We start from the raw sequence: 27,004 nt of genomic DNA, 5'->3' as shown, positions 1-27,004 counted from the left end.
ACTCTGACCACTAGGTGGCAACAGCTTAGCTGAAATAAAGTAGAGTGGAAATAAAGACAAATACTGAAAGGCAACAGAAACAATCTAGCCTTGTTTTTTTTCTTTCCTTTTCATTATATTGAGTAAGGGGGAAAACCACTTATAAATCTATATTCTACTGTAATATTAGAATCCAAAAAAACCACATAAGTAATGGATTGGACCTGAGATCTGATCAGAGTTGTGTTTTCAGTGAAATCTGATGACCAATATGTCAAATTTTATCTTATGAAATGAATGTGCCTGAAAAGTCCACTCCTGATACACTGGTTTTTGTCTTTAAATGTGACAATGGATTACTTTTTAAGCTGACCTTAAATATTAATGTCAACTCTATCACCCTGTCCAATATAGATCTTTCCCAACCAATATATCTTGCCCAGTAAGTCAGCTGAAGTCTTTATGGTTCAGTCTGTCATTCACTTGTTCCTTTCTTTCCTTCCACTTTCATTACCATCCAGTCTTCCATGACACTTTTAATGTGTCTCTCCCCCATTTCAAGTCTCTCCCTTCTCCCTTTAATTATTAACAATTTCTTATTAGTTAAAAAAAGATTCAAGGGGCCTTGTTATTTTTATTTTATTTTTAGAGAGAAAGAACATGTGAGTGGGGGATGGGATAGAGGGAAGGAGAGAGAGAGAATGAGAGAGAGAGAGAGAGAGAGAGAGAGACAGAGAGAGAACCTCAAGCAGGCTCCATGCTTAGGGCGGAGCCCAATGCAGGGCTCACTCCCTGGGATCATGACCTGAGACAAAATTAAGAGTTGGACGCTCAACCAACGGAGCCACCCAGGTGCCCCACACCTTGTTATTTGATACAACTCTTTCTACTGTCTCTTTTCTTTCCGAAAGCCTGAGGAGTAAAATGATTTTTACTACACAGATACTACACAGATTGGATTGGCCAGTAAAATCAATTCATTTTGTCCTAGACACAAGGCTAAGATGAGGTCCTTGAAGCTGGATACTGATGCATTCGTACAACCTGTATTACATTATATGGCATGGTAGGACTTCATGGACCACTTCCTGCCCTAGAGCGGCCCTATTAAAGGTTTATCCTTATGTATTTAAAGAGAAAACGTTACCTGGCCACGGCTAAGCAGTAGATGGCGTTCTCCCTTGGAGTCTTACCACTGTGCTCTGAGAAGCACGCAAAGGACGATTTGAGTAAAAAATCAGCACTGGGTGTTGCATAGTAAAAAGATGGGTGTGAATAGCCCACTCTTGAAACTGGAGGGAGGGGGATTTGGGGGAGATATGTATTTTTTATGAACTTTTCTTTTTTCTTAGCTGCAGCAGTAATTTTTTTCTGATTTTGTTGTTGCTGTCTTTGTAATTTAAAGGACGTATTTGCATCTACCGGTGGAGGTAATTTCAAGGTTTGTCGTCTTGTGATCTGCTGTGAAATTGCCAAAGGATTGATAGGTTTCTTGCTTGCAGTTTCTTCCTTGAGAGGTGGTAGCTTACCCACAGTGCTTTGTGAGTCCTTGTTCTGAGCCTTATGCCAGCCCTTGGAGGTCATTTGTGGTGTGGTGAAACCATCCACCATCACAGTGTCTCCAACTTTTGCCCCAAGGACCCTTGCGCCGCAAAGCTGGCTTTTATTAAGGTTGTGACTCTGAGCTTTGAGGACCCATTGTTTTATTTTAATATAAATCCTCATGGGAACTGATATTTTCGGAAAAGAAACCGTGGACCACATTTTGCTCAATAAATACAACACACAGTCTTTATGCTTGTGTTTAAATGCGATGGTCAGGGGGATTTGCCCCGCTGCGTTTTTACATTCCAGGCACAGCACGCTGCAGTTGACAAAGGCCTTCAGAATCAACAGTTGGCCCGCTTCTGCAGCTGCATGAATGGGGCATTTAGAGACATCTGCATGAAGGGCTTCATGGCACCATGCTCGATAGGGGTGAACACCGACAGCCTCATCGGGCCGCACACCCTGCTTCAGGGCCCATTCAGTGAGCTCGATGTACCCATAGAAGGCGGCGATGAACAGGGCTACCTTTTTCTGATACCTGAATGAACGAAACAAGTGGGAGTGGGTGTTTAGTAAGTCAGCAAACCGATAATGTAGTTACAAAACATACTAGTTAAGATATTTATTTCTTCTTAACTTTTACATAGAATGTTCTCAGGAAAGGTGTATGGTAATATACAGCTTAAACTGCACAGATCCTGCTTGTATAGATTATCCCATTATGCACAGGCAAATAATTCAAAGTGGGCTCCTTGGAGTGGTTTTCTTTTTTATGAAACTCAAAGTCCCAGTGAAAACAGTAACCTTTATATTAATTGGGAAAGTACTGGAAGAAATCCAGCACATTTTAGAACTATGGATTTCTATGTTTGTTTTGTCTTTTCTACCATCAGCCCTTATTTTCTGGCTTCTCAAAGTCTCTACTGCTATTCAGATCTAAACCACTACGTTGCACTCCCACCAGCACCAGTGCCATAGTCTCCTAACTGTCTCCCACCTCCTTGTATTTCCCTACGGGCTTTTCCTCACACAGCGCTCAGTGACCTTTTTATTCCCGAAACGGGAGATAGTTTATCCTCTGTTCCGAACCTTCCAATAGCTTCCCATTGCAATTGAAATCCTAACTCCTCACCTTGACCTACAAGGCCTCTTACAATCAGGCCCCTGCCCCGCTCTCCTGCCCCACTTTCCACAACCCCCTTCCCTGTCACTGTCCTAGAGCCACACTGGCCTTCCTACTATCCCTCCCCATAAAGCATAAGTTGAATGACTGGTGGGGGCTGTTCAGAGAAATAAGAATTAGGGAGGCAAACCTAGACAGAGTTCACTAAGTATTGTCCAGGATATACTTGGGCAGGGCTATCGGACCCCATTATAGAGATGGAGGCAAGCTTGCCTGGCATCATCCAAAACCACCTACATCCAAAACCAACTGACCCTCCTGTCTCTGATTACATGCTCACCACACCATCTTTTGATGTGTATGCGGCTTCCTGTGTAATTTTCCTGTACAAGGAGATGACCTTCTCAGAACATGTGGGTCTCCAGGACCCACAGTTAGATTATAACTAATTAGAATTATGCCTTAATACAGTGGCATTTTGGTTCACACATCATTTTTTTTCCCCCAAAATTCATTAGTGCAAATCAGCATCTCTGAATGTGATCAATTTTCTTATTTTGGGGAGAAGAGTCCCTCTTGGAAGGACTAACTGGCCTTTGCTTTCATATTGTTACCTAGACTAACTGATTCTATCTTCTAAATGTATCTTTTCACAGTCGAGTTTTCTTAGTCACACCTCTGCTGTCATAAGCTTCGTTCAGGCCACTGTTACGTCTTGACTATCTCCCTGTCCCCTGCCTGCCTCTATTCCTCACACTGCAACCAGAGCAATGTTCTAAAATGCAGGTCTCATCATGGCTTTTCTCTACCTTCAACGTCTTCCCAGAACTTAAAAGATAAAGCCCAAGTTCCTTCACATTCCTACAGGTGCCTGCAAGAGCTGGCCTCTCCTTATCCTTCTAGCCTCCGGCCACTAGCTCCCTCTCACTTCATGACCTACCATGTGGAACTTGTTTCAGTTCTTTGAAGCTATTCTCTTGCCCCCTGGGACTTTGTTCATGTGGTTCCATCAATTTTGGAATATCTTTTTTTTTTTTTCCCTCCCTTCCATTTGCCTAAGTATCAGCCCTTCAGACGTCAGTTGCCTTTCTCAGGATGCTTTACCTGATCCCCTAAGTCTAGTTAGTTGCCCACTGTATACATTCCCAGTCCAATATCATGGATCATGACTGTATCCATGCCATGACACTTTCATACTGAATGGTGACAGCAACAGCACGTAGCAATTATGTCCCGCTTTCCATGTGCCAACCAGCCCTCTAAATTCCGATGATTTAGTCACACAATCTCTGAAACAGTTCTGTGAGACAGATGCAATTATTACTCCCTTTTCCTCAAGGAGGAAACAAGTACAGGATGACTGTATAACTTGCCCAAGTTTACACACTAAACACTTGGAGAGTAGGGCTATGAACCTAGGCAGAAGGGCCCTGGAGTTTGTGTCCCTAATCATTTTGCAATTCTGCTTCTCCAGGAATTGGTGACTTGTTTCTTGGAAGGCAGCTATGCTCACCACTATACCACCAACGCACACTGTTACTTGTTTTTTTTGTTTCCTTTACTGGATTGTAAGGTTGAAGGCAGGGACCATATCTTGTTTATTGGTATATTCCTAGGATCATGTGTGGTATATGCTCAATAGATCATTGCTGATTGGGTGACAGAATAAAAGGAGCTTTTTAGCCTGATCATGTATATTCTCTGAGCTGATAGGTCTTTTTTTCTCTTTTTTCCCCTCCTCCCCTGTGTGCGTCTGTCCATCCGGTTCCTATGTGTGTGTGTGTGTTTCAGCATGATGAGAATACAGATAGTGTGGGCAGGGAGATTGCAGTCTGGGAACCCATCACCAGAGCCGATAAGGCCTGGAACTGAGTGAGCCTGTGAGCCCAGCTGGGTCAGCTGAGCCATGCGCATGGGTGTACATTGGGGGCAGGGTCTAAAGCAGGCACACAGCCACACCCCCCACTGCTCACCCTCCTCAGATTTTACTTAAGGATTAAGTCAAGTGGAATGGTTAAGCATCTGAGCATTAGAATTAAATTGTTAGGATTCGGTATCTAGTTGTGCCCTGGCTAGCTGTGTGACATTGGTGATAAAAGAGTATCTACCTCATAAAATTGTTCTAAGTATAAAATTAGGTAATACATGTAACACAGTGTCTTGTTACAAAGTACTCAATAAATATGCACTATTAAAGTAACAATGCAATACAAGCCATTTCTTTGGATTTAGAACATGAAAAAAGGGAAGTATCACTATCTCTAGATAGAAATTAATTCAGAATATTGAATATTATATACAATCGCAGAAGCTGTTTTCTATTCTGTCACTTCTTAGAGCCCTTAGAGCTCTTGCTGGGTGTGTGGGCTTCTGTAAAGCATGATTGAATCACCAGGAGGGGTCCCTGTCCTAAAATACCATTGAATTAAAACCTAAAGAGTAATGCAACTTACATGTATGAGAAGCTGCTGACTGCAGAGATACATTAAAATGACCACCTGCTTCTCTGAGCCTACCATCCACTGCCCCAGTCACACATGTTCATGTATGGCAGAAGTATGAAGGCTTGTATTAAAAGCAGTTTGAAAAATTCTTTGGGAGCTTAGGGAGAGGCAGCCAATGTTTCAGCCAATCAGTTAGCAATCAGTGCTTTTTAGGATAATTGAATATGAGGGTGGCAAGGTACTTATTCTGATGGGCTTTCAAAGTGCTGTTAAAAGTCTGATTTCCAAACCAAACTGACATCACTTATTTAAATAGTTAGTGTTTCCTGAGGAAAGTCTACCCGAATTGCAATCCATCACCAAAGGCAGTCAGCCTTGGTGACATCCCTGCTATCTTTTTCCAGTAAATATCTCAATAATAATTTCAGGTTAATTCATGCTAAGTGGAATTGGCATGGTGCGGCACTCTAGCTGTAGAGTGAATTGATGGCTCAAGGTTCCTATGGAAGTTCAGTAAAAATTACTTAATTTAGCATTTGTCTTATCTCCATACTTGAGTACTGGTCCTTCATTTGATAAATAGCGTTGGACTTTAAGTTTTTGTCCCAGAAGACAACCCATCAGAAATTCCTTCCATCCATCCCAGACGTCCAAACGAAGTGTTGTGCCTGTGGATCAAGAGAGGCAGTTAATCATCCCAGTCTATCACTGTGGTTTGGAAATCCATAAAACTTCTAAGGATAGCTTCCTTCAACAGAGGCACAAGCTAGATGCAAATCGAAAAGTAACCTTGGACTAAGTAGACAGGGATGCTATTTTTAGCTTAGGCCTGCAGTCACTTGGAAAAGCCATTTAACTTCTGTGCACTTCCATTTTCCCAGCTGCACAGCAATTGCATATAATGCTGCAATACTTCTTTGCACCTATCTTAAAATAGCCCTGTGGACATTGATTCCGTGCTGACATATACATCACCATGTAGGGGCGCCTGGACGGCTCAGGTCATGATCTCACGGTTTGTGAGTTCTAGCCCTACACTGGACTCTGTGCTGACAGCTCAGAGTCTGGAGCCTGCTTCGGATACTGTGTCCCCCTTTCTCTCTGCCCCTCCCCTGCTTATACTCTTTCTCTCTCTCTCAAAAATAAATAAACATTAAAAAAATTTATACATCACCATGTCAACTGAGCCAGTATGTTGGAAAAGGAAACTGAAGAAACTGTGACAGGACTAATGGGCTTTTGGGGCCGTTAGCTTACAAGCGGGCTATGGGTGGAGTTGAATGATCCTTTCGTTTTATCCTTCACAAAATAGATATTCTGTATTATGAACATGAAAGTAATCTGTTCATTGCCACTGGAGAATTTTTTTTTTTTTAATGGGGAAAGAGAGGAAGTGCAAGTAGGGCAGAAGGGCAGAGGAAGAGAGAGAGAGAATCCCAAGCAGGCTCCACATTCAGCATGCAGCCTGATCCCAAGACCCTGGGATCATGACCTGAGCTGAAATCAAGAGTCACACACTCAACTGACTGAACCACCCAGGCATCCTGCTGCTGGAGAATTTGTCACTTGCTCCTCAAAAGTCTACTCTCTCCTGGTCTACGCTAGGTAGCACCACATATCCTTTGTCCTTCAGGCTGGTGTTTTTTAGGAATCTTCTTTCCTCAGCCTTCTTTTCTTTCTCTACACATTCCCCCGGGATAAAACCCAATCTCCTTCCTGTCTGGCTCACTCACTCACTCTGTCCCAGCCACTCTGACCTTTCACCTGTCCTTCAGACACACTATGTCTACTCCCATCTCAAGACCTGAAGACTTGTAATTTCTTTTGCTTCAAAGGGTCTTCATCCAGCTTTTCACAGAATAGTGTCCTTATTCAGTTTTCAGTTCAAGCATCATGTCCTCACAAAGGACCCTCTTGGGCACCACTGCCCCCTCCCCCCACCCCCCAACTCCTTTAGTCTTTATCCTATGACTTTATTTTAACTTCTTCATAGCTCCTATCATCAGTACTTTAAATCATTTTTCTTGTTTGGACTTTTTTGTTTTTCATGTCCTCACTAAAAAGAAAGTTCCTTCAAGACTTGCCACATAGTCTGGCACTTAATAAGTGCTCACTGAATATTGGCTGACTAAGGCAATCTCAGTGATGCTATTGGCTTCACTGACCACCCACATGGCGTTCATTCCAAAGTCCAAATCTCCACACCAGGCCTCTGCTTCAGCTCCAGAGTCCCCCTGCTGGGGACACAGGCACCTAAGAGAGTGCACTATAAACCCATCGTTCTGAAAGACCACTCATCTTTCCTCAACCTACTCTTCCTCCTGCGTTGTGTCTCAGTTTGTGGCACCACTGTCTTCCTTGTTACCTCCCTCAGCTAGACATTGAGGAGTTACTCTTTGTCCTTCCCTTTTTCTCATGCACAATAGCTAAGGCCTGAAAAGTTTATCTCATAAAAGTTTAAGAACCATTTCCTTGCCTCCGTCTCCCCGGCTCCACCCTATTTCAGGCCTAGATGATCTTTCACCTAAATCTACCTCCGGAAGCTCCCACCAGCCTCCTCATCCCTTTATTCAGGTCTCTGCTCAACTGTCATCTCCTCTTCTAGCTAACCATCTAATAGCCCCCCCCCGCCCCCATGCTACCACATGACTCCCTGTTCCCATATCCTGTTTTCCTTTTACTAAGAAGTTCTCATTTCTATTTAAAATTTGCTCTTTTTCTGTTTACTTAGTGCTGCTTGCCTTTCCCACTGAACCGCAAGCTTCAAGACGCCAGGAATCTTGCTACTGTTGCTCGCAGCTCTATGTTCACTTTCCTTGGTGGTGCCTGGCTCATGGTGGATGATCAGTAAATATTTGTTGAAGGAAATTCTACCCTATTTCCCGAATCCATTTTGGCCACCTGCTGCCCTCCTAGCCCTTTGTAGCCCAGGAGGCTGTCCTGCACTTCAGTGTGCACAATAGGCTGTTTCTGGCCTTGGGGTCTCTCCTTTTGCTGTCTGAATTCTTGTGACTTCTTACCCACGCCCTCCTGCCAATAGTTTATGATGCAACCCTGGAATCACCTCCTCCGGGAAGCCCTTCTTAATTATGTCATTAGCTCACCTCTCTAAATAGATAAAAGGACTGTTCAACTGGTTACCATAATGTATGTTGAAAGTCTTTATTGTTAAAAATACATTTCTGCTTTGGAATTCACAGTTTATAAACCCTGACAGAGAACTCTCTGAGCCCAAGCATTGTCTCATCCAGTCTGTGGGTTCTGTTCTAGTTACGCTTTTGGGCTGCAAGGAGGCCCTCAGGAAAATGGGGTTTATTGTACTGAGTCAAGGGCCAGATCTGCTGTACGTTGCGAACAAAAGTACTCAAGATGGGCCACTCCCCAACTCCCAGGAGCTCCAGGATCTCTCTCTCTTTCTCAAGCCCTCTAGCTCTTTGTGTCTCCTCCATTTCTCTGCTAACAGCCTGCCCTGCCTTCTTACAGTTTGTCCTGCCGTAGCTGAGGTATGCATGCAACATTGCTTTGCCATGACCCAACCTTACGTCATGACACCGTGAATTTTCTGCCCACACTGATAACCGGTTTTGTCTCTCTATATTTCCCAATTGGAATTCACAAGGCTAGTAATAATTAATGATAATAATATATTGAATATGAACAGCTAATACTCATTGAATGCTTGTTATATGCTCTCCATTATTCTAAGTACTTTACGTGAATAAGAGAATGTAACATTTACAACAATCCTAAGTATGGGTTGTATAATTCTCTCCATTTGACATCTAAGGAAACTGAGGCACTATGAGATTCAGTAAACTGCCCAGGTTTTACATACCCAGTAAGTAGTGGAATCAGGAGTTGTACCTAGGCAATCTGGCTTCTGTGCCTACATTCCTGTCCTCTGTGTTATCTTTGTCTCCAAACAAGAATTTAATTGACTCAGCTGTGAGAGCTGATGTCATTGGACAATCTGTAGATTGGCTGACTGCCTTTGAATCAATATGATGGCCTTGGCAGTAGGAACTGGGAATATGTGTGACTTGGCTTATCCATACATACCCTCAGGCCCAGACACATAGTAAGTTTATAATAAATACTTGCAGGTGTTTATTATCCTTGATGCAATAGATTTAGTTGCTCTGAAGCTTCTTGCTGTACTTAAACTTTCTTATTTAAAGGTTTGACTCCTATGGGTAGCACTGAAAACAAGGGACTTTAAACACTGTTCCAAGTACATTTATTTCATCTCCTGACTTAAGTGATTTGCTGTGTTTGTAGTTTACTATAAAAATTACCCATAGGGGCCCCTGGGTGGCTCAGTCAGTTGAGTGTCCAACTCTTGATTTTGGCTCAGGTCACAATTCCAGGGTCATGGGACCGAGAACCGCATCAGACTGTGTGCTGAGTTTGGAGCCTGCTTGAGATTCTCTCTCTCTCCCTTTGCCTCTCTGCCCCTGTCCCCAGCTCCTGCTCTCCCTCTCTCTTAAAAAAATTGTTATCCACAGATGAGCATTGAAAAGCCTGATTGACACTGTACCGCAGCCTCCTTGATCCTCTACAGCTGAGGCTGCACAGCTTCCATCTGAAGAGCCAGCCAAGCTCTAGGCCCAGGAAATAACCTTAATTCTAGTAAAAGGGAATATGTTAAGCCAGTAGCTAAGGTGGGAAGTTGGCATTTCTGTTCATCTGGCTCAGATATTGTCTCAGTTCTAGCAAGTTGCCTTTTTATCCCTCCTGACCAAGCCCCCACCTTGTGCCCCAGAACATGAATGTCAGTATCCTACTCTACCTTTTGGGTTTTAGGACTGAGGTTCATCCATTCTTTGAGCCTGGAGCTGAAGTTCCTACTCTGAACCCCAATCCCTGGGGTTAGATTTCTGTTATGTGTTGTCAGAGCCTCTGATGTCAACAACTAGCTTGTCTGGTTTGTCACCTCTTATGTAATTTATTTATTTATTCATTCACTCACTACTTTGATGCTATGCTATGGCTCGCCCACCAGGCCCCTGCTGGGTCACCCTGGGGTCAACTTCTGCCTTCCTAAATGTAGTTGCAGACTGATCTGTCTACCTATCTCAGGGATCCCACCAGCAAGACTCATTTGAGACTAACTCCCCTTTTCCTGGCCTACCTGCCCTTTCCTAAGTGGTTGCCTAGCATTAGGATCTCAGCTCTTCCTTGATCATCCTGTCCACTGTTGATGAACCCCGATTCTGAAAACTACAGAGAAGGCTATATGATTTAAATCCTCATCAGCAGTAGGGCACCTCCGTCGAGCCCTGTATTTTATTCTCCTTTAACTCCCTATCTGGGAACAATTGTTACACGTGTTTTAACTATTAATTTTAGTTCCTTGCAATGAAGCAGTCCTCATTTCTGAAGGAACAAAGGTAACAATGGATGGTTTTTCTCTTAATGCACAACTTTTGAAAATCCAGAGAACTTCTAAGCAAGTTAACCATTTATTGGATAATCCTTCCATCCCAGTTGGTTTGTAATACTTCTTTTGTCACATATTAAATTTCTTCATAAGTTTAAGAATTCTGTTGGAAAAATAGAAATTTACTTGAAATATGCTATGTTGTAAATGGAAGTAAAACTAATGAGACCTAAGCTTCAGGACCTCTCACTATATGAGTTTTCTAATCCTCTCTTCTTAATTTTGAATTTTTTTCAAAGACCCCCCAAAACTGTATATGTTTATAAAACCTGGATCTGCTCACTCTCTACTTGCAAACCCATCACCATGCCAAGCCATTCAGGAAAGCAGGTATGAGCAACAGTGCCTGTTCTAGGGAATTGTCTTCAACTTCTCCCTATGTGGTCCCTGTATCCCAAGTTTCCGGATTCCTCATCCATACTTTGAGGTCAATATCTGCCTATCTGATCTGAGATTTTTCTTCCTGAATATGGAAATCATTTCCCTGGTGTGGGTTTCCCCTCGTGGGAAGCAAAACAACACATTTATCAGAAATTAAAGAGCATGAATAAAAGTAGGTGCCAATAAAAGTTGGCAATATAAATTGTTGGAAAGAACCCAATCCTGAGTGTGTGATTATGATTTATTAGCAGTATGACCTTGAGCTGGTCACTTAACTTCTTTGAACCTCATTTTTCTCATTTATAAAATGAATTAAAATAACATGTAGGTCTTCAAGGGGCCTAAGGGCTGGTAGCAGGGCCTTTGAGCCAGCTGAGATTTCAGGGTCTGAGCTGATAGGACCCTGCTCCTGGAATAGTCTCTGAGATACAATGTGCTCATTCTGGCCACGAATACATGCCACATGGCATTTATAGTGAAAAATACCAATGGCATCATTCTGTAAAGGAAAGGTATTCCTTCATTCACTTATTTGTAAGGCACAGTTGTTCCAGAAAGGATTAATGTCAGTTTGTAAGCATATAGAAAATATAGACAGAGTAACTAGCAAACAAGCACATAGATAAGCAAGAGGAAAGCAAAAGCCAGGATAGAGATTTAAGAACTAGAAATGAGGCTCGTAGTGCCTGGGTGGCTTAGTTAAGCATCTGACTTCAGCTCAGGTCATGATCTTGCGGTTCATGAGTTCAAGCCCTGCATTGGGCTCCGTGCTGACAGCTCAGAGCCTGGATCCTGCTTCAGATTCTGTGTCTCCCTCTCTCTGCCCCTCTCCTGCTTGCACTCTCTCTCTCTCAATAAAAAATAAATATTTAAAAATTTAAAAAAAAAAACCAGAAATGAGGTTAAAATGAACATATAAATGTCCCATACACATTGATACAAGAAAAGGTGGGTGTGGGTGTGGGTGTGTGGGTGTGTGTTGTACCTATATGATGTACCAATAAGCCTCAAGTCACAAAATCACAAATATTAGAGAATGTTTAGCTTTGGCAAATTCTTGATAAGTTAATCATTAAATATTCTATCACCAAAAACATCCTTTATCCTCTAATTACTTATCTTTTTTTTTAATCCCTGAAATCTTTCTGTCTCCATCCTCTTTATTAAAACTGCTCTGAGCTCACCAGTGACCTTTAAGCCAAATCAAAAAGTTTTTCTCAGACATTGTCTTTGGCCTTTTACCAGCATCCTGAAAACAGTCTCTTCCTTGTCATCTGTGACAATGCAAAGTCCCAGTTCCCTCCCACTTCTGACAACTTTGCATGTCTCCTTTTCTGACTCCTCTTCTGTCTACTTGCCCTGACTTCAGCATGTCCTGACCACTGGCCTTTGGCCCTTGACATGTTCCTTTCTGTACTTACTCTCTCAGGAAAGCACGTCTCCTAGGGCTTGGCCCCTGACCCATGGGCAGGATGCCTACAGCAGTATCTGCTAACCCAACCCATCATTAAGCCCTCACACCATATTTGTCATGGAGGAGAATTAGACGATGTCACATGTACTTACAACTTTGCTACCAACTAGCAGAGTAACTTTTAGGAAATAAACCATACTCTCTGAGTTTCTTTATATCTAAAGTTCAGGACCCAAAGCATAAGTTCCTTTTCCCAAATTTCACCACCACCGTCCTAGTGTCAGAGCCTTGGTGCTTCCCTCTTCTTAAATGTGATTCAGCCTGACATCCTGTCTCTACTTCCTGGGTTTCTCAGATTCATCTCTTCTGTTGCTAGTGGAATTGGTTAATACTGGGATTCTCAGAAAGCCTGTTGGCATATCACCTTGCTTCTCTCTTCACTCCTATCTGTATTTCATGCTGCTTGCTACCAGATTAAACTTCTGCTAAAACATTTCTGTTCCAGAATGTACGTGGCTATGGTGGCAAGCATATTAAGCTTACATATTAAGCTCTGTTGCCTCACCCCTAAGACCCTTCTCAATCTGACCCCAGTTGTGTTTCCTATTGGTCTCAGTGAGGCTCCTCCACTCTTTGGAACAGTCTCCTGATATTTGTCTTCCCTGGATTAAACCCATGTTTGTGAACCTGTGGCTTGTGTTTTTCTTTTGGCTCAGAAGCCTGGAATGTCTTCCCTTCTTCATTTCAGATGATTATCTTTGTGTGCTCACACCCAGCATTCTCCAGAATGCCTTCCCTTGAGCCCTTCAGCCTACACTGAGCTGATTTATTGGATTATAACTAAATATATGTGCATGCCTTCTTTCTACCACTTTATTATAAATGCTTGGAGTGCAGAAGCAGTTCTGCATCTCTCTATATGAGCTAGTAAGTATTTCCAGACTAAATGAACTATTGAAGCCCTTGATTTTTTTTTAAGTTTATTTCTTTATTTTGAGAGAGAGAGAGAACACAAGTGGGGTAGGGACAGATATAGAGGGAGAGAGAATTCCAAGCAGGCTTTGCGCTGTCAGCACAGAGCCCGACGCAGGGCTTGAACTCACAAATGGCGAAATCATGACCTGACCCAAGATCAAGAGTTGGATGCTTAACCAGCTGAGCCCCCCAGGCACCCCTGAAGTCCTTGATTTTCTTTTTTTTTTTTAATTTTTTTTTTCAACGTTTTTTATTTATTTTTGGGACAGAGTGAGACAGAGCATGAACAGGGGAGGGGCAGAGAGAGAGGGAGACACAGAATCGGAAACAGGCTCCAGGCTCCGAGCCATCAGCCCAGAGCCTGACGCGGGGCTCGAACTCACAGACCGCGAGATCGTGACCTGGCTGAAGTCGGACGCTTAACCAACTGCACCACCCAGGCGCCCCGAAGTCCTTGATTTTCAATATGAGCTTGACTGTTTCTCAGAAGCCTTCTGATTTTCCACTGTCTTTAGAAAGGGGTCAGTTTTCAACTCTTGATAGCATCAGGGATGACTCATTGACTGGGAAGGGGAGAACCTGGAAGACAGACTGATCATAACTCCTTTACCCTCTAGTTAAAAAAGGTGGACTAGCTATTGAGGAACACTAGGGATGCTTTGCACAAAGATATGAAGCAGCCCAAAGACTTTTCCTCCCTTCTCTTTGAGGCTCTTCTTTCCTTGCCTCTCCTCCTATGGCCTGTGTTCTAATGGTGGCCAAAGCAGTCTACTCTGGTCATACTCGAGCCCCTAGAACCTGACATTTGAAAACCATCATTCCTATGGGGTCATTTTGGGAGGCCTGGGTTATCCTTGACACATCCTGAGCAAATCATTTAACCATTTGGAATATTTTTGCTTTCTTTAAATCTATAAAAATTGGAGGTTAGACCAAGCCATTTCTAAATTCTCTTCTAGCTGTAAACTGTCATATCATAATCTGAGTACCATAGGCCTGAAGAGCAGTCACCCTAATTTTCTCATGTATCCTTTTATGTTTCATTAAATAACTAGATCATAAGTTGCTTGGGGACAAATGCCTCTTGTGTGTCCTTACTCACATAAGCCTCCACCATCTTCTGGGCAGGGCTGATCTCTTAGCAAGCATGCAGACTGGCATGTGCTTTACTGTGAGGTACTCTCAGGACAAATCCCAGAACATCACTTCCTTTGGTCAAAAACAGGATGATAAATGATGTCAAAAGTTTTGAGAGCCTCAATTAAAGTACCATGAAAGAATTAGCAAATATAAGAGTCAAGAGAAATAACAATAAATGAAAATTTAGCAGTTACAAAAAGCAAAACTGCCTAATTCAATGATGTTTACAAAGCCCTACTATAAATTGGGAGAAGTCCAATTCCATTGCAACAAATGTGACAACACAACATTACCTAAACTTCTGCTAATTATCACAAAGATTCATTCACCTCAAGCAAGAATCTCTGTAAGGTTTGAACCATTTTCCAATAGAGTTAAAACAATCTGATGGTCCTTTGATTTTGTCTTCATGGTATATGGCTACAGCAGTCACAACCTGGAAGTACAATATTTAAATAAATGTTGTAATGTGTCCATCAGGGATGAATGCCAGCTCACTAATCTGTACATCAGGATGAATGCCTGCACAGTATCTGCTTCATGCTGTTTAAAAGATTAACGTAACCGATAATATCTTAAAATAAGATTGCAAGTCTCACATGCTACCATTCGTGTTAAAAAGGAGAAAAAGGACGTGTATTTGAACTTCCTTCTATGTATTCTTGAAATATATTTTGAAAGAGAGACATATAAATTGGTCTGAGTTTTGCTCTTCTATCCCGAGGATATTAACAAGTTATCCTACTTTGAGAAAAGAGAACAAGACTTGGCAGGGCTATGAGACCTTTCTTATTTCTTAGTCTACAGACCCAGCTACCAGAGAGGTGTATGGATAATTTACATCCCCACTGAGGTTACAGAAGTTTTAGTTTGGAAACAATTCCTCCATTTGTCGCAAATCTGGTATCGAAGAACCCTAGCGCTGAGCAGTAGTTAGTATCAAATATAGTGGGCAGTACCGATGTCTGTTTGGTAGTCCCTGAGGGTGTTGCAGTCATACATCTCCATTCCGTTTGGGGTCCGGAGACAGAAGACATTCACGGGAAAGCCACATCTCAGAGCTACCAGTGTTCTCAGATCAGACACTTTTTTACTAAGAAGGGAGATGTTCTCCATCATTGGCATTGTCTCTTGGGTCACAGCATTGAACACATAGAGAGTTGGCTTATCTTCTTCCTAAGGGGAAAGAGAAGGAGGGAACTTAAGAATAAGCACTGTCTTGGGGTTGGAGCAAGGGAAAAACGTTTCTGAGGGTGGCCCTGAGTGCCTGTAACTTCCATGATGTGGGTGCTAAGGATGAGGGCAAAGGCCAGTTAGGTTCCCTGGCTTCTGGTCTAACTCTTGTTCTTCTGTCCCAAGGATATTAAGGAGTCCTCCTGCTTTGAGTAGCATAAAGAAGACTTGGCAGGGCTTTGAGACCCCTTTTTTTAGTCGACAAACCCAGATACACAAGAGGCATGTTGATAATTTATATCCAAGCTGCACTTATGGAGGTGTTGGTTGAGAAACAACTCCACTGTTACGTTGTGCATTGATTTGGAAATACTGTGGATTCTTCGGGGCACTTGCGTGGCCCAGTTGGTTAAGCGTCTGACTCTTGATTTTGGTTCAGGTCATGATCTCACGGTTGTGGGATCAAGCCCTGCATCAGGCTCTGCACTGACAGCATGGAGCCTGCTTGAGATTCTCTCTCTCCCACTCTCTCTGCCCCTCACATTCATGTTTTCTCTTTCTCTCTTTTTTTTTCTCAAAATAAATAAACATTTAAAAAAAAGAAATACAATGGATTCTAAACCTTTGGTCAGTTTTTAAAATCCTTTCTAAGAGGTTGTCTCTAAGGAATGGAACCAAGTTCAAGATTGGGGGGATAGTTGGCTTATCATTTTATGCTTTTCATTGTCTGTATGGTTTGACTTAAAAAAAAAAAAACAAACATGTGTATTTATTTTTACTCTTTAAAAAGGGAAGTTCTAAATATAAGTGAAAATTTTCCTTTTTTCTTTTTCTTTTGCAATCCAAATAGGAAAGCAAGTGGCACTGATGGATCTGAAGCAGAGTTAAAATGGAAACTTTGGGGAAAATGTTCATTCTCCTGTTAACAACAGGTGAATCAAGCCAAACTAAAACTAAAAACACAGGAAACGGGAAATGTGAAGGGGGCGAAGAGAAGACTATTAACATTTTCACTCTTCTAACAAAAAAAGTGAAATTGACTTTACTTCCTCTTTATCGGATTCAGGACAATCATTTTTTTCCTCGAAGGCTTCTTGTTGGCTTGGCAGATTTGAATGCACAGTGCTGCCACTGTAACATGGGACTCTTGGGTCTTAAGTAAAACTGAGAAGGGGGCTCCAGCCAGTCATTGCTCTCTTGTTCAGCCTCTGTTCTTCTCTCCCTTTCTCCTATCAAAATTTATTTCTGGATTCCCCAGGAGCCCCTCCCTGTTTCAGGCTCATAATACGTTATATTCATTCCCCTCCTCCCAGGTCACACATTGCCATGATATAATCAACATGCAGATCTCTTTGAAAGAGGCTTTAAAAGAGTAATGAATGTTATTGATGAACATTTAGGCTTCAAAGCTTTGATCTGGGGCCCATTTCAGTGACTCAAATCACCAGAAACAGGTTCTGGCCCTCTGTTTCCTGAGTCTGAAGTGCTTAGAACAGTTTTACTCAATAGCTTCTCATAAATCTGCTCAGTAAAAATTGAAAGGACATAGGTAGGATTCACCCTTTCCCTTTCGCCATGTTTATGTTTTCCTATGGCTGCATTAAAGACCAACCTAATCCATGTGATACATATAGGTAGGAAGAAATTCTATGAAAACTGAATAAAAAGAGTGGGGGGGGGGAGAAAAATTATATTTTAGATAATAGCTGTTCCTTATTTCTTTTATGATTACTCTGATTTCTTGTTAGCCTTTGGTACCGATACTAATTTATAGTTAAAATTAAATGTGTAATGTGGAAACAAAATAGCAAAGGCCCAAGTCACTCTTAATGGCTAACTAGCAATTACATAATGTTACAGAGTTAAGTTAAAAAGGAGCTTCTAATAATATGAATAAACACAAGCATCTATAACCTAGGTATACATAAAGCTCTGAAACAAGTAATAAGTTAGAATTGCAAAATATACGGCAATGTTTAGATGAAAATCAAAAGTGTAAATAAGAAAATATTATTATTAATGAAGCCAGGTTCTTAAGTTGCAAGAAAATTAACACCTACAGAATTTGTTATTTTATTTATTTATTTATTTTGAGTTTGTTCTTTCTTTTCTTTTTTTTTTTCTTTTTTCTTTTTTTTTTTTTTTTTTAGCACCCAGGAACTTCCCAGGCCCATTTAATTCATAATGTATCTGGAATATAGTTCTCTTTGTAATATTTTAACTCTATTTATCTATCATTTTATAAACCTTATTTTTGTAAAAAAGCTCATTTTAAGTTCTAATGAGGCAGACCAATATTGGAGACACTTCTTCATGTTGGTTATTTGGAGGGGGAGCAGGTAGGTGCTGATTAATAGCAACTTGCCAACTCATTCTATCTACATAAGAAAAGCCATCTCTCTAGCTCTATGATGCCACTCCTCAAATTTTCTAAAGGGAACACTGGTAGTTATACTCAAGGAAGTCAGATGTTATTAAATAAACAATACTACTGCAAATAATTGTTGAACATACATAAAATTAGATTTTTCCCTTTACAAATAAACCAAGACACCATGGTAGGTAGGAGGTACAGACAAAATGTCTTATTTTTCAATAAAAACAAATACATAGATCTACTTCATGGTAATAATTCCACTTTTGTCTTAAGAAACCAAGTGCAAACTCACTGTAAAAACATGTGCATTACCAATAAAATAGGAAAAGTTAAAGAGAAACAGATGGAAATAAAACAAAAGTTAATGCAAGTTTTGAACACTGCTATACATTTTCTACAAGGTCTGCTTTTTTAGATTTTGTTCTTCTGGAGTTGCAGCACTAAAAAAGCAGAAACTTGCCCCAGTGATTCCTGAGTAGATGAAAAGAGGAAATAAATAATGTTTGCTTTTCATAAGAGACTCTTAAAAACTGAGAACAAACTGAGGGTTGATGGGGGGTGGGAGGGAGGGGAGGGTGGGTGATGGGTATTGAGGAGGGCACCTTTTGGGATGAGCACTGGGTGTTGTATGGAAACCAATTTGACAATAAACTTCATATATTGAAAAAAATAAATAAATAAAATAAAACCTCCTAACCAACCACAAAAAAAAATAAATAATAATGTTTGCTTTTGTTGAACTGAATGAATTCGAGATGTCTTCATAAACATCTTAACCTCATAAACTTCTTTTGTATGAAAATCATCCTGCAGACGTTATACTTGAATTCTAGGACACTGAATTCAAATACCTTTCTTCACCAAATTCTTTACATATTATTCTTTATGGCTTATCTTTAAAAAAATAGACATGTTTTAGAACAATGTTTTGTTTGTAAATTATACTTTTTTTAAGTTAAATTTTTTTAAATTTAAGTGATCTCTACACCCCACATGGAGCTTGAACTCATGACCCCAAGATCAAGAGTCACTTGCTCCTCCAACTGAGCCAGCCAGCCACCCCTCATTTGTAAATTCTACATTTTTAAGAAGCATATTTATACATTTTTTGTGTGTGTCAAGTATATTTAAAATCTAAAGTCACATATTATGTGTCTCCTGGATTTTGGTGTTTATATGTTGAGTGCCTTTCAAAAGCTAAAGGTATAGTAACTTGAATCAATTTTAGGACTTGTAATATATTTTAAGCTTCTCCAACTTGTCTAATAGACATTTACTCAATACTACCACAATTAATCTGATCTCTTACCGTAAAATAACATTCCAAGGATGCCCGAAAGGAATAAAGAAGCTTTAACGCCATCCCTTGGTTGGTAGAAATATGGTGAGAGAAGGAGGCAGGGAACCCAGAAGGAGTGTCAGGGAGGCTGAGCCCACCTCACATGGTAGAAGGTGTGACCTGTCAAAGATTTGCTTGTTAGCCCCCTTTGCAGTAGGTCCTGGACATGTGACCAGGATGCTCCTAATCAGGCCTACCCATCCAGCCCTACTTTGAATTAGGGGCCAGTAAGGCAGAGCAGGAACAGATACAGGGAATCCTCTGTGGCAGTGGCAGATCTGAGGCATTGCTGCTGTGTCCAGGACCTGCTTCAAGGGCTTAGAGGTAGCCGAAGTGGTAGCTTTCCTGGACTAGTCCTAGGGCCTGATTAAGACATTGTTTTTGGCTCCATAATCTCTGAGCCTGATTCTTCAGTCTTCCTGTCAAGACTGTGAACTTCCCAGTAGCCTTTCAATATGTTTATTTTCTGCTTCAATTGTCCAGGGTTTGTTTCTGCTGCTTGCAGCTAAGAACCCTGATGCTAGATAAGAAAATTTAGGGCAAGGATGCAGGAGCACCTTGCCGTGAGGGTAGAGTGGGAGAGAGATGCCACAGTAAGGGAGGGAATCCAAACCCTGAAATGCATCTCAATACCTTGCTATACCATTTCTGATAACACTCATATACCTTCTTGTTAATTTTCACACTCTACCTCTCAAGGCCTTTGTCAACTTATTTATTCAACACCTATTTACAGAAAGCCTCATATGCCAGGTGCTATTCCAGGCAGTGGGTGCCAACAAAACTCAAGCAATAGTTTCCACAATAACACTGGTTGGAGTGAAGGGGGCAAGTGCGATAGCATTTCTGCATGTCTGACAACCTAGGCCTTTCCACTGCATCATGCCACGGTTTACCGGATGAATGGGCAGCAATGAATGGGCAGGACTGACTCCTGTGTTAATAGAACTTGGATATATGTGTTATAGAAGATAACATCTATGGTTTCTGTAGTTTTTTCCCAAAGAAGAAAAAACTAATACAATGTTCCTTCCCCACTATTCTCATATCACCTCCTCATTCACTTTTCCAAATGGGTCTACATTACCATTAAAGGAGAAGGTGTAATACACAAGGAAGCTGGGAAATATATTGACTATTTAAAAAATGTATTTAAGAGCAGATCACCTCTTAATTTATCAGAAGTCTTTTCCTCTTTTCACACAAGCAAGCCTTGTAATTCACACAAAAATATAAGCACGATAAAGAAACCAAATATTTTGGATTTGTTTCGTAATATCTACTTGTAGTTTTTTAAAAAAGAAAGTTGTTTACTTGGCAAGTTTTTAAACTTTGCAAAAACATTTGTTTCTCATCTTGGTATGTCTAAGTTGTACCAAAATAAATGAAGAGCCTCTAGCTTTTCAAGATTCTCAGAAGGTGAAACTAATTGCGTGAAGTACCATAGTTAAATAGGAAAGGTACTGCTTAAATTTGTATACATCTAATTATGCAATAAAGCAACAACATGACTTAGAATGCAGCCTTGTGTTAGTTACTTAAGATAGATTAAACAGCACAGAACTGGTCTGACTGCATTCTCTGAGGCATGGGATATTTTCATCATGTATTTTTGTTGTTGTAAACCCATTTGGACTGTTATTATTCATACACAGTAAATAGTGTGGACTTTTGAAATAGGCCTGTTTTATCATCTAATCTAAACAGGAACTAAGGCAGGATAAAAACCAATATTTATGGCTTTTGCAGGTAAATCTCTTCTTTCAGATTCAAGATACTGTTTTTCTCCTAAAACCAGTGATACGAACTTCTCTAAATGTGATTCTACTGGAGAAAGTGAAGATTAAGATCAGTAAGATTTCCATTGAACTTGAGAGTTTTTAATTAAACCCTATGTGCTGGCCAGTCCTGTGATGCATAATTAGCTTCTGCCTCTCTTGGGTAAACTCATTTTACCTCTCTACTCTTTTTTTTTTTTTTCCATTAGGAGTTTAAACTCCAGAGAAAGGTTTGAGTTCAGTGTGAAGACAGCTTGCATCATTGTGATAGATGATGCTTTATTGCCAGAATTTATAAAATATTTTTGTAAGTAAAACTATGAAATGGATTGCATCGAGGGAGGGAAACTGGGGGGCCAAAGGTAGGAGGAAGACTTTTTACTGTATATATACTTTTTGTATCTTTTATCTATGTGAGTGTACTACCTGGTCAAAAGTACATAAAAGGAAGAATTTTTTAAATAAGGAAAATAAAGCCAGTGCCGAGTTAAGTAATAGTATTTTATTCATACTCTTAACACACATTATCTACGTCCCTAAACAGCTGTGGCTCAATCCATCTCTTCCAGCCAGCTCAAATATTAGTAATAAACTTATACCACTATCTCCAGGTAAACAAACAACATATCTCAAACATCATTCTTGGCACTGGAAAATTACAGGACATTTTAAAGAGTTTATCCTGTACGTTACCAAAAACATAGTATATGAGTATATTTAAAGACATGAGGAAAGACATTTAAGAAATGAGATTGGGGGAAAAAAAAGAAATGAGATGGAATTTAGTCTACCCAAAAGAGTATTATACTATAATTATTTTAGTGCAGAGGGAGAAAAGAAGTCAGAGTTATTTTTATTTATCTTTTTGGTAATTAAGCAGTCTTCAAGAATATAACAATAACACATGAATAAGTGCTCATAAAACATTAAAAACACATATACAAATATGTTATTTTTATTTACATAAATGAGATCATTCAATGCTTATTTTTCTGTGACCTGTTTTTACTACTTAGTAGTAAATATTTTATTTTATTATTTTTATTTTTATTTTTTTAAAGTTTTTAATGTTAATTTATTTTTGAGAAAGAGAGAGAGACAGAGTGCAAGCAGGGGAGGAGCAGAGAGAGAGGAGACACAGAATCTGAAGCAGGCTCCGGGCCTTGAGCTGTCAGCACAGAGCCCGACGTGGAACAGTGAGATCATGACCTGAGCCGAAGTTGGACACTTAACCAACTGAGCCACCCAGGCGCCCCAGTAGTAAATATTCTAGAGTATTTTTTTTAAACATAGACTCTCCACTTAGTCAATCAATAAAACATATTAAAAAACAAAAAGAATTAGCTTTGGCTATCATAAACATTTTTTAAGTGCTAAATATGAGAAAATTAGTGCCCCATTTAGCAGAGAATGTGTACTTAGTTGCTTAGTTTCTTGAGGATCATGTTTTCATTTGGGGTAAAGAACTATTATTGAATCATATTTCTTCCCTAGAGATCAGCTCTTAAACTCTTTAGGCCACCTGTCTCTAAGAAATTGTCAGAAGTTAAGGATCCTCCACCCAGAAAATCTCCAGGCACATAATTTTGCTTATTTTGCAATTTTAGGGTTTTGTAAAGTGCTTAAGGACCCCCAATTAAGCACCACTAATTAAGGGCACTATAAATGGAAAAGGCTGTCTCTGGGGTATGTACACATAATTAATGAAGGGCTACTCTCACTGGATTTGGATGTAGAAACTGCCCCTTCATTTAAAAAAATTTTTTTTAAATTTTTAATGTTTATTTCTGAGAGAGAGAGAGAGAGACAGTGCAAGTGGAGGAGAGGCAGAGAGAGAGAGGGAGACACAGAATCTCAAGCAGGTGCCAGGCTCTGAGCTGTCAGCACAGAGCCTGACGTGGGGCTTGAACCCACGAACTGTGAGATCATGAACTGAGCTGAAGTTGGACACTTGACTGAGCCACCCAGGTGCCCATCCCCCTGCTTCATTCTTACAGTTACTGAGAATTTCTTCCTTTCCTCACTCCACTGCCCCTAATCCATTGTGGACCCATGGAAGTGATTGAATTTTCCTTCCACATCAATATTCCAGATCTACGCCTTGGCCTTATTCTGATATTTGTAAGTGGGTTGTTCTGGGATAACTGTTTGGAGCAGCAACAAAGGGGATAGAGGAGGGAAGGGAGAGAAGGAGTAAACAAGGGGAACTCCATCCAGACTCCACACCTTATTTCCCCTTACAGCAGAAATAAGACCAGTTAGACAAATGAAAGACAGGAGAAGGCAAGAAAAGTTCTTCCTAAGTTATGAAATTACTTTTGTTGAATTATCCACACTTTACTCAAAATGAAGTAAGTATCTTGGAGAAATGCTATTCTGGGGGCACCTGGGTGGCTCAGTCGGTTAAGCTTCTGACTGTAGCTCAGGTCATGATCTCGCGGTCCATGAGTTCGAGTCCCGCCTCGGGCTCTGTGCTAACAGCTCAGAACCTGGAGCCTGCTTCAGATTCTGTGTCTCCCTCTCTCTCTGCCCCTTCCCTGCTGATGCTCTGTTTCTCTCTATCTCTCAAAAATAAGTAAACGTTAAAAAAAAATGTTATTCTGATCACCATACCTTAACAAAGCATTTGAGAGTTGAACAAAAAGATATTCCAACATCCGCAAGACTCCAGCTGTCCTTTAGGGCTGCTCCAGCATACATCAGCTCCAGATACCGCCTGCCTTGTTCATCTTCAGAGAGAGGAATGTGGAAATAATCCTTAAAAATCAATAGCACTTTATCAAAGCAGTGTATCTCCACGTTACTAGACCCGCAATATAATCTCTTTTCTTTTATGTTTTTTTCCCCCACTGAGAATTATAAAATTATTTTGGACAGAGGAAGAGGTATTAGACAGGAGCTCTTAACTTGGAGTCTAGAGATCTCCACAAAAGTTTACGGATAGAATTTAGTTGGGAAAAACTGTATTTTATTTTTATTAACTCTAAATTAAACTGAGATTATATATATAGGCAACAAACTACCGTGTATATAGGCAACAAACTAAAGAAACAGTGGTTGGCTATATCTGTGACTTTGTCACCAGTAGAAGTCATAGCTATTTTCATATCACGCTATAGTTGTTGCAGAAATCTCAAAATATTATACTGATCACTACTTTGAAATTACAAGTTATTAGATGAATTGCTAAAATTTGTCAATATGTTAAGTCCACCATATCACAAATTTGGTTTTAAAAAAGATATGAATGTATGTATGTATGTATGTATGTATGTATTTATTTTGAGAGAGAGAGCATGCATGCATGTGAACAGGGAAGGAACAGAGGGAGAGAGAGAGAATCTTAAGCAGACTGCATGCCCAGCATGAAGCCCGACACAGGGCTCGATCCCACAACCCCTAGATCATGACTTGAGCTGAAATCAAGAGTTGGATGCTGAACCAACTGAGCCACCCAGGCACCCCACAAATTTGTTTTGTAATGTTTGCAAATCATATTTCAATATAGCTTGTTTCCTTTTCTTTGTATGTATTTTATTGTATGCATTTAAAGACATTCTGAGGGGGGCGCCTGGGTGGCTCAGTCGGCTGAGTGTCCGACTTCAGCTCAGGTCATGATCTCACGGTCCCTGAGTTCGAGCCCCGCATCGGGCTCTGTGCTGACAGCTCAGAGCCTGGAGCCTGCTTCGGATTCTGTGTCTCCCTTTCTCTCTGCCCCTCCCCCGTTCATGCTCTGCCTCTCTCTGTCTCAAAAATAAACATCAAAAAATTAAAAAAAAAAATAAAGACATTCTGAGGAATCCATAGGCTTCATCAGACTGCCAAAGGATTCATGACATAGGAAGATTAAGACCCTCTTTGTTAGAAGATCTAGATTTCAGTAATCATAGTAATCTACTAAATATCATGTGACTGCGATTCAATAAATGCTCCTCAGCAAATAGAAATGATCATCTCGAAGTTAACTACTATCTGATGGTCAGGACCTAAACATTTGTCTTAAGTTCCCATTTTAGAGGGGATATTTCTAAAAATTTATGAGATACTGAATCCAAATTATTTCTTATCCTGGTTCTGTAATCATAAGTAAAATAGTCAGCCTCTCTGAGCTTCAGTTTCCCTGGTTGCAAAATGAGGCTATCGCTCAGAAGTTGTCTATAGTCCTCTCCACCTCAAAAATCTTTTGGATCTTTCTAGTTACTTGTTCACCAAATGGGCCATCTGTCTGACAATTGGCATGCTCTACTTATATAGTTTAGAGTTAATGCCCTGTTTTTGTCCTTTTATGAAGAATTGCAATAATACTACCTGGCCAGTGCACAACCCACACATTTCATAAAGAGAAGTCAAACTTTTTTTTTTTTCCTGAGAATTTACTGACTCAGTTTGCTTCCTGTCTAACGCCTCCATGGTTACTATATTCTTATCAAACTGTTATGTAAGCAAATAATGATATTTTCAAATAGTTTTAGTTCCCTGTTTGCTGGAAACGTACCTAATAGTATCTCTGCCCCATGTACAGTTTAAATTTATTGCATAGTTAAAATTAGTATACATCTTAGTGGCTTAGGGACAAAGCACATACCTTTATCATCAGCTTGACAGCCTCCACAGTTTCATCTGCTGAAACATCAAATGGTTCAAAAGATCCCTCAAAGGCTATGAAAATCCTCATTCTCTCAACAAACAAACAACCCTGCAACTTTTTTCAAAGAATTGGATAGCTGGAAAAATTCCAATTCACAATTAAGGACAAAAACGATGGCCAGAGGCAGCTGTTACTATCTAGCTTGAAAGTTGAGTGGAGAGAATGTGAAGAGACAAGTCCTGCTGTATCAGTATTGGGTAACACAGACAACAGCTGCATTGGAGGAAATGTTTCTCTATCAATGGCAGTCAACAACCACCTTGTTCCGATATTACAGAAGCCAACAAACTTGACAATGGTTGGGGCAAGTGTGAACAAGATCAAACATGTAATACAGAAATGCCACACATAAATTACACTTTTGTGATGTGACCATCATTCACTGACTCTTGAATTTTTACTCAAGTGCAGCTGATTGAAAGACCCTTCAAAATAGATACGTGATTGGGATGTACTGGCAAGCAGTAAAGCATGTTTAAACAGAGTTGATTTTATTGAATGTGATAATCCTGAAAGTTCTCTGTAAATAACTCTGAGCTGATGCATTCTGGTTTCCTTAACAACTTTGTGTACTTGTTCCCTGGCAGTATTTCTAATCCCGCCATGGGGTACAGAACAATGCCCACTTGCACCAGGGAGATGAATGCAGAGACAAATGACTGTGGTTTTCCCTTTGCATCTCTGTAATGGAATCTTTCCAATAGCAACACGATATAGTTGTATGTCTTTTAGTCCTTGCCTTCATGTTATTTAGAACAATTTACCATTGTTATTTTCTTCAACTTCCCTTAGCATTGGTGGAAAATATTTCAAACTCTATTCAATAAATGAGAAAAGATATTAAGCACCATTTCTCAAGTTTATAGAGTAAGCCTTGTACTGGATGCAACTTAATTCTAAGGCTCTCCCAGTATGATAAACTTGGTTTACTGCTGTTATGTCTGATTATTTGTGTGTATAAATCTTGTGTTCTTCCTCCATTTCCTCCTCATCCACAGCAGAATCCTCATCTTGCATTGCTTTGTATTCTTAACAGCATTTAGCACAATGTGAGTCACATGATAGATGCTCCATAAATATTAACCTGTTAGTTGATTCCATTGTGATTTCCAACCTGAATTCCAACCATAAGAAATTTGAGAAAATGGAAAACATAAAAAGGGCAAAGGATTTAATTGCAAAACTAACTCTTTTTGCCTCATATTTTTCAAGTGTTGCAACATCATGATATTTTCTTATGTTGTC

The 27,004-nt window shown here is 40.3% G+C and overlaps 1 protein-coding gene across 1 annotated transcript; it reads right to left on the bottom strand.

Annotated features, from left to right (window-relative positions):
• Window positions 1-641: 641 nt before the first annotated feature.
• Window positions 642-26,185, bottom strand: ANKUB1 (ankyrin repeat and ubiquitin domain containing 1). Its single transcript, XM_060638927.2, has 5 exons — window positions 25,697-26,185; window positions 23,725-23,868; window positions 15,404-15,620; window positions 5,648-5,762; window positions 642-2,065 (listed from the first exon to the last, which is right to left on the bottom strand). The coding sequence occupies exons 1-5, from the start codon at window positions 25,784-25,786 to the stop codon at window positions 1,123-1,125; spliced, it is 1,509 nt and encodes a 502-aa protein (XP_060494910.2). The 5' UTR covers window positions 25,787-26,185; the 3' UTR covers window positions 642-1,122.
• Between the last annotated feature and the right edge of the window lie 819 nt (window positions 26,186-27,004).

The sequence above is a fragment of the Panthera onca genome, chromosome C2 (assembly GCF_046562875.1).
Source record: "Panthera onca isolate mPanOnc1 chromosome C2, mPanOnc1 haplotype 2, whole genome shotgun sequence".
NCBI classification, from domain to species: Eukaryota; Metazoa; Chordata; class Mammalia; order Carnivora; family Felidae; genus Panthera; species Panthera onca.
Note: the sequence above shows the minus strand (reverse complement) of the source record. Positions and strands in the feature narration are given on the sequence as shown.

Bases quoted from the DNA above. Each gene is read 5' to 3' on its own strand.
- ANKUB1 (XM_060638927.2), bottom strand. From the start codon at position 25,786: ATGAGGATTTTCATAGCCTTTGAGGGATCTTTTGAACCATTTGATGTT. The intron at 15,621-23,724 runs GTATGGTGATCA...CTTTCCCCTTAG, and splicing joins CTCTCAAATGCTTTGTTAAG to GAAGAAGATAAGCCAACTCT. The intron at 2,066-5,647 runs GTATGGAGATAA...TCGTTCATTCAG, and splicing joins AATGAAGGACCAGTACTCAA to GTATCAGAAAAAGGTAGCCC.